The sequence below is a fragment of the Arachis duranensis genome, chromosome 3 (genome assembly GCF_000817695.3).
Source record: "Arachis duranensis cultivar V14167 chromosome 3, aradu.V14167.gnm2.J7QH, whole genome shotgun sequence".
NCBI classification, from domain to species: domain Eukaryota; kingdom Viridiplantae; phylum Streptophyta; class Magnoliopsida; order Fabales; family Fabaceae; genus Arachis; species Arachis duranensis.
The window spans coordinates 77,206,610-77,216,157 of record NC_029774.3 but is presented as its reverse complement, the minus strand read 5'-3'; the positions used below and the strand labels follow the sequence as shown (position 1 = coordinate 77,216,157).

Here is a 9,548-nt window from a genome sequence, read left to right as displayed (position 1 = left end):
AATTTTATAAATAATATAATTAAAATATTCAAATTTATATTAAATTTTATAAATAAAATAATTAAACTAGATTTATAAATACGCATTTATGTTGATTGAAGAAGAGAAGAAAGAATTAAAAGGAGGAAAAGAAGATAAATTAATATTTGAGTGTTAATAAACGAATATGAACGAAATTCAAGTATCCTAATTTGTGAAAAAAGACAGAGAAACTGGAAATGCCGATCCGTAGTCCATACCTTAAGTGTAACTTGCGAGTCGTTCGGTGTCTCCACAGAAATCTCAACGACCGTTGGCAAAACTGCAAATGGATACAATGTGATTCTGATTAAAATTCTCATAGGATAAGGTGGAGAATTCTCAGAGCCAATGAAATTTGAGATAAGTAACACCGCTTTAATGTTTGGTTACCACATACAAAGGATGATAAAATCTCTTTATATTATATAAAGTTGATAACAATTATTATAGAATGAGTATAAATATTTTTCTTAATTAGTTGTTTTATATCAGCAATTTTTAATAAATGTTAATAATCAATTTAAAGAGAGAAAAAAAAAATTCTCATGTTCTTGTCCGACCTGTTTCAAACTTTCAATATACAAGTTTTTGTGTCTTTGTGTGTGATATATTTTTTTTAAATCAAAGATAAAGAGATTCGAACCTGATTTTGGTTTAATATTGCACATTTTTCACATTATTAATTAATTCAATTATATCTTTAATTTTTGCTATATGTTTTACATTAGTTATGATAAATTGAGGTTATTAATATAATAAAATATTTTTTAGATAAAATTAATTATTATAATTAAATAATAGATTTTATAAATAGTTTTCTCCGGCCGTTGGTCTAGCAAGAGGAAACATTAAAGAACATGAACCTCACATACTCCTAAAACTGGTAAAAAAAAAACTTTTCAATAACAATGCAAGAACCAAAAGAGCACAATAATATTGAAGTTGAGTCACGTTAGCAAGTTCATAACCGAGGATTTGAAGCAATGAATAGAATAGAATGAATAATTAAAGGAATGAAGGAGATGAGAGACATGTTGCGTCTATCTTTCTATTTTTACGGCCAAAGGAATTATTGTATACATGTTTCATAAACAGAAGGCATTGTATTCAAACACAACACATAAACAGAAAGGGAAAATGAAACAGGCATCGAATGCAGGATGGACTATTATTATTGTTATTATTATGTGAACCGTACCTTTCTCTTCTTTTTTCTTCTTCTCTCCCTTAGCTTTGTGAGGTTTGGTCTTCCCAGTTTTGGGAGCCATTATTGTACTTCAAAATAAACTAAACCGGCAGTTCAATTATAAAGCTTCCTCTCCGACGGAAATAACTATGACGCAATGGTTGAATTCATCGAATAATTAAATGAAATCCTTCTGCACGTGAACTGGGAAGAATCTATTCTCCGTCCATAAACTATGTCAAGTTTCTTTATGAACAAACAGAACAGCAACTATCTAACCAACCAGTGCCTCAAAAATCAACACATTTCATCAGTTGATATGTGGCTCAACAAGCCAAAAAATAATATATATTAATCACAATAAACACGATATGTAATAGGAGTTTGAATCTCAAGAAACCTGCTTGTAATTAACTTCAAACACGGAAGCTAAGCAAAAAAATAGATGTTATCTTGTTTGTGGAAATAAATGGAGCTGAAGAAGTGCGGGAAGCTAATAAGAGCTTTAATTTTGAGTACTGAACAGAAATGGGTGTGGAAGAATCTTGAGCTTAATTAAGGATCAAGTCAAAGTGTAGGTGGGAGTACTCAGCGGAAAAAAGGGTACGTAAAGTAGAGATTAGTTCATGAGAAGATATTGAGAGAGAGAGAGAGAAATAAAACATGAAAACAAATGAGAAAAGAGAGTGTGGATAGGATAAGGTAAGCCAAGGGGAAAACTAAAGCCAGGGTAGCCTCTTCTTGTACACATACACGCACAGAGAGAATTTAAGGCTAGCGATTTCAGGCCTCTCATTTTTATTTATTTTTTTCTTTTCTATTTTTTCTATGTCTCTTCTCCTATGACACCTCATCTTCTGTCTCTCTTTCTCAATCTTTGGTTGTGCTATATAAACCTTAATTATTGGATCAGGCATAAACAACTTATTAGAGGCTTTCTTGTCGTCTTCACCCTCTTTGGATTGGGCCGCCACCGTTGAGTGGCAACATATGAGACCGGCCGTGGCATACACAAAAATCAGAAATTATTTTTTCCTTGTAGTTGTACTAAGACTTTTCGTTATTCCTTAATGAAGCTGACACAATTTCGCAACACTTCTCCTATACTGCAATTGAGTCAAGCCAACTACTCGAATTTGACTTGTTAATAATTCGATAAACTAAATTTGTGAGTTATTGAACAAAGTTTGAGCTTGAAATTGAGTTCATATATTAAATGAGATGAGCTTGAACTTTGATAAGCTCAACTCATTAGTTTGTGAGTTGGCTCGATTATATATATATATATATATACACATATCCTATATGCATTTAGTCTATACTTTTAATATTATATATATACATATGAAATAGTAATATATAATTATATATATTAATGATCTTAATTAACTCGACTCACTTCTAGCCCTACTTCTCACAAGAATTATTAATACGTATGCCGCATATAATTATGAGAACAAGATATAAAAAAATATAAAGAATAGAAACATAAAAAATAATGTTTTTGTATTTTACTTGATGATAAATTGAAGATAAGATAGAATAAATAATAAAAAATATAATTTATTTTTTTTTCTTTCACACAAAATTTAGAAATTAAAATAGAATAGTAAAAATTAGGATTAAGTACTTTTTTCGTTCCTAAGGTCTGAGGTGAAAATCAAATTCGTTCCTGACCTTTTTTATTATTAAAATCATTCTCAACGTTCACAAACACTTTAAAATCATCCTCCCCTCCATTAACGAATTTTTTGGACACTTTTACCCTTAAGGTTATTACCGATAGTTGATGCCTTTAATTGATCAAAAAATTAAACTTATTTTTTTGATATAATTGGTTGGAGAGATAGAGATTAAATAAAAAATCTCACCACCAACCAAAATAATAAAACGTCTATTAGGGTTCCAGAGATTGCAGTGCAGCCATGACTTCGGAGAGCTCAAGGTTGTCTCGAAGTCGCTCACTTACGCAAAAAAGGGAGCTACTTTGTGGGCATGGTGAGACACCTCTGCTGTAAATTTCGGGAACGAAAAACAACCCTGGTCGACGATTTTAGGGCTACGTCTACTATGAGGTGCGTTTTTATATTTTTGTTCTTGATTGATGATTGATGAGCGGATAATTTATACGCTTTTTGGCATTGTTTTTAGGTAGTTTTTAGTATGTTTTAGTTACTTTTTAATATATTTTTATTAGTTTTTATGCAAAAATCATATTTCTGGACTTTACTATGAGTTTGTGTATTTTTCTGTAATTTCAGGTATTTTCTGGCTGAAATTGAGGGACCTGAGCAAAAATCTGATTTAGAGGCTGAGAAAGGACTACAGATGCTATTGGATTCTGACCCTCCTACACTCAAAGTGAATTTTTTGGAGCTACAGAAGCCCAATTGGCACGCTCTCAATTGCGTTGGAAAGTAGACATCTTGGGCTTTCCAGCAATGAATAATAGTCCATACTTTGCCCGAGATTTGACAGCCCAAACTAGCGTCCAAACGCCCACTAGAGACCTTTTTCTGGCGTTAAATGCCAGAACTGGCACCAGAACTGGAGTTAAATGCCCAAAATGGCATCCAAGCTGTCGTTTAACTCCAAAAATGGCCTATACATGTGAAAGCTTCAAAGCTCAGCCCAAATACACACCAAGTGGGTCCCGGAAGTGGATTTCTGCACTATCTACACTTAGTTACCTATTTTCTGTAATCCCTAATAACTAGTTTAGTATAAATAGCACTTTTTACTATTGTATTGGGGAGCTTATGCCATTTTGCACATTTGGGAGGCTGGCCATTCGGCCATGTCTAAACCTTTTTCTTTTATGTATTCTCCAACGGTGGAATTTCTACACCTCATAGATCAAGGTGCGGAGCTCTGCTGTTCTTCATGAATTAATGCAAGTGCTATTGTTTCTCTTTCAATTCATGCCTACTTCTTCTCCAAGATATACTCTCGTACTTAATTCAGTTAAGTCAGAATGAAGGGGTGACCCGTGACAATCACCCACTATCTTCGTTACTCGCTTAGCCAAGATCCGCGTGCGTGACAACCACAAGCGGTCTACATGATGTTCAACGTAGTCATTGGACGACAGCCGGAGTATAATCTCTTGGGTCTCTGATCCATGGATTTGACTCGCCTCTCCTGACAACAGAGCATTCGAATCTGTGAGATTAGAACCTTCGTGGTATAGGCTAGAACCAATTGGCAGCATTCTTGAGATCTGAAAAGTCTAAACCTTGTCTGTGGTATTCCGAGTAGAATCTGTGATGGGATGACTGTGACGAGCTTCAGAATCGCAAATATTGGGCACAGTGACAATGTGCAAAAGGATAGAGAGGTCCTATTCTGACACAAGTGAGAACCGACAGATGATTAGCTGTGCGGAACCGTACCTGGACTATTTTCACTGAGAGGACAGATGGTAGCGATTGACAACGGTGATCCACCAACATACAGCTTGCCATGGAAGGGAGCACGCATGATTGGATGAAGACAATAGGAAAGCAGAGGTTCAGAAGCAACAAAGCATCTCCAAATGCTTATCTGAAATTCTCACCGATGAATTACATAAGTATCTTTATTTTATTTTATGTTTTATTTATCTTTTAACTATCAAAATCTCATAATCATTTGAATCCGCCTGACTAAGATTTACAGGATGACTATAGCTTGCTTCAAGTCGATAATTTCCGTGGGATCGACCCTTACTTGCGTAAGGTTTTATTACTTGGACGACCCATTGTACTTGCTGGTTAGTTGTGCGGAGTTGCAAAAGTGTGATTGCAGTTTCGTGCACTATGTTTTTGGCACCGTTGTCGGATATTGTTCGAGTTTGGACAACTGACGGTTCATCTTGTTGCTTAGATTAGGTAATTTTATTTTTTTAAAGCTTTTTATTTTTATTTTCAAAAAATACAAAAAAATTTAATAAAATCACAAAAACCAAAAAAAAAATTTGTGTTTCTTGTTTGAGTATTGTGTCAAATTTTAAGTTTGGTGTCTTGCATGTCTTTCTTTTCTTAAAAATTTTCAAAAATATGTTCTTGATGTTGATCATGATCTTCAAAGTGTTCTTGGTGTTCATCTTGACATTCAAAGTGCTCTTGCATGTATTCTTTGTTTTGATCTTAAAATTTTATGTTTTGTTTCATTTTGTTGTTTTTCTCTCTCCTAATTAAAAATTCAAAAGTCAAAAAAATATATTTTCCTTTTTCTTCTCATAATTTTTGAAATTTTGAGTTGACTTGGTAAAAAAAATTTTAAAATTTAGTTGTTTCTTGTTAGTTAAGTCAAAATTTCAAAATTAAAAAAAAAAAGAGAGCTTAAAACATAAAGCAGAAGAATCACAGAAAAAAAGAGCTCACTGACGTTAAAACGCCAGTAAAGGTATCATTCTGGGTGTTAAACGCCAGAATGGGCAGCATTCTGGACGTTTAGAAAAATGGCCAATAAAGAAGGATTCCTGGCGTTTAACGCCAGCCAGAGTATCTGCCTGGGCATTAAACTCCCATAGAGGCAGCCAAGTGGGCGTATAACACCAGAATGGATAGCATTCTGGGCGTTTAACGCCAGGATGACACAAGGGAGGTAATTTTGTTTCCAATTCGAATTTTTTCAATTTTTCTTGTTTTAATTCATAATTTTTTTTACATCAAACATGTTTTAAACGTTCATCTTTCAATTTTTTTATGTTTTCGAAAATATTTTTCTTAATTTTATTTCATATTTTCTAAAATCCTTGCTAACAATTAATGCTTTGATTCAAAAATTTCAAGTTTGTTACTTTCTTGTTAAGAAAGGTTCAATCTTTAAATTCTAGAATCATATCTTTTAGTTTCTTGTTAGTCAAGTCATTAACTTTAATTTTAAAAATCAAATCTTTTTAATTTCTTTTTCAATTCTTTTTCAAAATAAACTTCAATCATATATTTTTAAAATTTTAATTTCAAAATCTTTTTCTAACTTCTTATCTTTTCAAAATTTATTTTCAAATCTTTTTCAACTAACTACTTGACTTGTTCGTTTAATTTTAAAAAGTTTACTATTTCTTATCTTTTTCAAAATCACCTAACTATTTTTTCACTTCTAATTTTTGAAAATCACTAACCACTTTTTCAAAAATCTTTTTTAATTAACTAATTGTTTTAGTTTTTAATTTTCTTCTATTTCTTTTTCAAATTTTTTAACTTAACTTAATTAATTAAATAAAAATAAAATATTTTTCTGTTCCCTCTTTTAAAATTCGAATACTCCCTCTCTCATCTCTTTCTATTTAATTGCTAACACTTCTCTTCTACTCATAATTCGAACCCCTCTCTCTCTGTGTTTGAATTCTTCATCTCCTCTCTCTTCTCATCCTTCTATCCTTCTATCCTTATACTCAAATAAAGGAATCTCTATACTATGACATAGAGGATTCTACTACTTCCTTTGTTCTCTTCTTTTTCATATGAGTAGGAACAAGGATAAGGACATTCTTGTTGAAGCTGATCTTGAACCTGAAAGGACTCTGAGGAGGAAGGTAAGAGAAGCTAAAGCACAACACTCAGGAGAGGACCTTATAGAAATTTTTGAAAAAAAAGCAGACATGGCAGCCGAACCCAACAACAATGCTAGAGATGCAAGGAAGATGCTTGGTGACTATACTGTATCAACTTCCAACTTCTATGGAAGAAACATCTCAATTCCTGCCATTGGAGCAAACAAATTTGAGCTTAAGCCTCAACTAGTTTCTCTAATGCAGCAGAATTGTAAGTTTCATGGACTTCCATTGGATGATCCTCATCAGTTCTTAGTTGAATTCTTGCAGATCTGTGATACTGTTAAGACCAATGGGATTGATTCTGAGGTCTACAGACTTATGCTTTTCCCCTTTGCTGTAAGAAACAGAGCTAGGATATAGTTGGACTCACAACCTAGAGAAAACCTAAACTCTTGGGACAAGTTGGTCAGTGCTTTCTTGACAAAATTCTTTCCACCTCAAAAGATAAGCAAGCTTAGAGTGGAAGTCCAAACCTTCAGACAGAAGAAAGGTGAATCTCTCTATGAAGCTTGGAAAAGATACAAGCAATTAACCAAAAAGTGTCATTCTGACATGCTTCCAGAATGGAGTATCATATGTATATTCTATGATGGTCTGTGTGAATTGTCCAAGATGTCATTGGACCATTCTGCTGGTGGATCTCTTCATCTGAAAACACCTGCAGAAGCCCAGAAACTCATTGAGATGGTTGCAAATAATCAGTTCATGTACACTTCTGAAAGAAATCCTGTGAGTAATGAGATGACTCAGAAGAAAAGAGTTCTTGAGATTGATACTCTGAATGCCATATTGGCTCAGAACAAAATATTGACTCAGTAAGTCAATATGATTTTTGAGAATATGACTGGATTGCAAGCTGCATCCGCCAGTACTAATGAAGCCTCCTCTGAAGGAGAAGCTTATGACCCTGAGAATCCTGCAATGAAAGAGGTGAATTACATGGGAGAACCTTATGGAAACACCTATAATCCTTCATGGAGGAATCATCCAAATTTCTCATGGAAGGATCAACAGAAGCCTCAACAAGGCTTCAATAATAATAATGGTGGGAGAAATAGGTTTGGCAATAGCAAGCCTTTTCCATCATCTTCTCAATAACAGACAAAGAATTCTGAGCAGAGCTCCTCTGGTTTAGCAAACATGGTCTCTGATCTAGCTAAGGCCACTCTCAGTTTTATGACTGAAACAAGGTCTTCCATCAGAAATTTGGAGGCATAAGTGGGTCAGCTGAGTAAAAAAGTTACTGAAACTCCTCCTAGTACTCTCCCAAGCAATATAGAAGAGAATCTAAAGAGAGAGTGCAAGGCCATTAATATAACCGAAATGGACGAACCTATAGAGGAGGAAGAAACAGTGATCTCCAGTGGGGAAGACCTCAATGGACGCCCACTAGCCAATAAGGAAGTCCCTAATGAGGATCCAAAGGAATCTGAGGCTCATATAGAGACCATAGAGATTCTACTGAACTTCCTATTACCATTCATGAGCTCTGATAAGTATTCTTCCTCTGAAGAAGAGGAAGATATTGTTGAAGAGCAAGTTGCTCAATACCTAGGAGCAATCATGAAGCTGAATGCCAAGTTATTTGGTAATGAGACTTGGAAGGATGAACCTCCATTGCTCATCAATGAACCAAATGCATTGGTTCAGCTGAAAATACCTCAGAAGAAACCGGATCCTGGAAGGTTCTTAATACCTTGTACTATAGGCACCATGACATTTGAGAAGGCTCTATGTGACTTGGGGTCAGGTATAAACCTCATGCCACTCTCTGTAATGGAGAAACTAGGAATCTTTCAGGTACAAGCTGTAAGAATCTCACTAGAGATGGCAGACAAATCAATGAAAAAGGCTTATGGACTTGTAGAGGATGTCTTAGTGAAAGTTGAAGGCCTCTACATCCCTGCTGACTTCATCATCCTAGACACTGGGAAGGATGAGGATGACTCCATCATCCTTGGAAGACCCTTCATAGCCATAGCAAGGGCTGTAATTGATGTGGATAAAGGAGAGTTAGTCCTTCAATTGAATGAGAACTACCTTGTGTTTAAGGCTCACGGATCTTCCTCTGTAAACATGGAGAAGAAGCATGAAAAGCTTCATCCAATTCTCTCCATACAGAGTCAAGCAGAGCCCTCACATTCAAACTCTAAGTTTGGTGTTGGGAGGCCACAATCATGCTATAAGTATATGTGAAGTTCTGTAAGAGCTTCCTGTCAAGCTATTGACATTAAATAAGCACTTATTGGGAGGCAACCCAATTTTATTTATCTATCTTAATTACTTTTTTATTTTCCATTGTTAGTTTATGTTCCCTTTAGGTTGATGATCATGTGGAGTCACAAAAATAACTGCAGAATTAAAGCGGAATAAAAAATAGCACACCTTGGAGGACGTACTTACTGGCATTTAAAGGCCAGTAAGGATAGCAAAATGGGCATTTAACGCCCAAAATGGCAGCATTCTGGGCATTAAACGCTAGAAATAGCAGCCAGACTGGCGTTTAATGCCAGAAAAGGGTGTCTGGTGTCTGGCTGGCGTTAAACGCCAGTAAGGATAGCAGAATGGGCGTTTAACGCCCAGTCTGGCAGCATTTTGGGCGTTAAACGCTAGAAATAGCAGCCAGACCGGCGTTTAATGCCAGGAAAGGCAGCAGAGCTGGCGTTAAACGCCAGAAATGGCACACAGAGGGCGTTTAAATGCTAGAAAGGTGCAGGGATGAGAAATCCTTGACACCTCAGGATCTGTGGACCCCACAGGATCCCCACTACCCCAACTCACGCTCTCTCCCCTTCACAC

At 35.2% G+C, this 9,548-nt stretch overlaps 1 protein-coding gene across 1 annotated transcript in view; it reads right to left on the bottom strand.

Annotated features, from left to right (window-relative positions):
- LOC107479567 (protein REDUCED CHLOROPLAST COVERAGE 2) overlaps window positions 1-1,752 on the bottom strand; it is a 19,800-nt gene extending 18,048 nt beyond the window's left edge. Inside the window, exons 1-3 of the mRNA XM_016099698.3 lie at window positions 1,608-1,752; window positions 1,220-1,496; window positions 240-301 (exon numbers count right to left, since the gene is read on the bottom strand). Coding sequence (XP_015955184.1) covers window positions 240-301; window positions 1,220-1,289 — 132 coding nt within the window. The 5' untranslated portion in view covers window positions 1,290-1,496; window positions 1,608-1,752. The remainder of the gene's footprint in view (window positions 1-239; window positions 302-1,219; window positions 1,497-1,607) is intronic.
- Window positions 1,753-9,548: the final 7,796 nt, after the last annotated feature.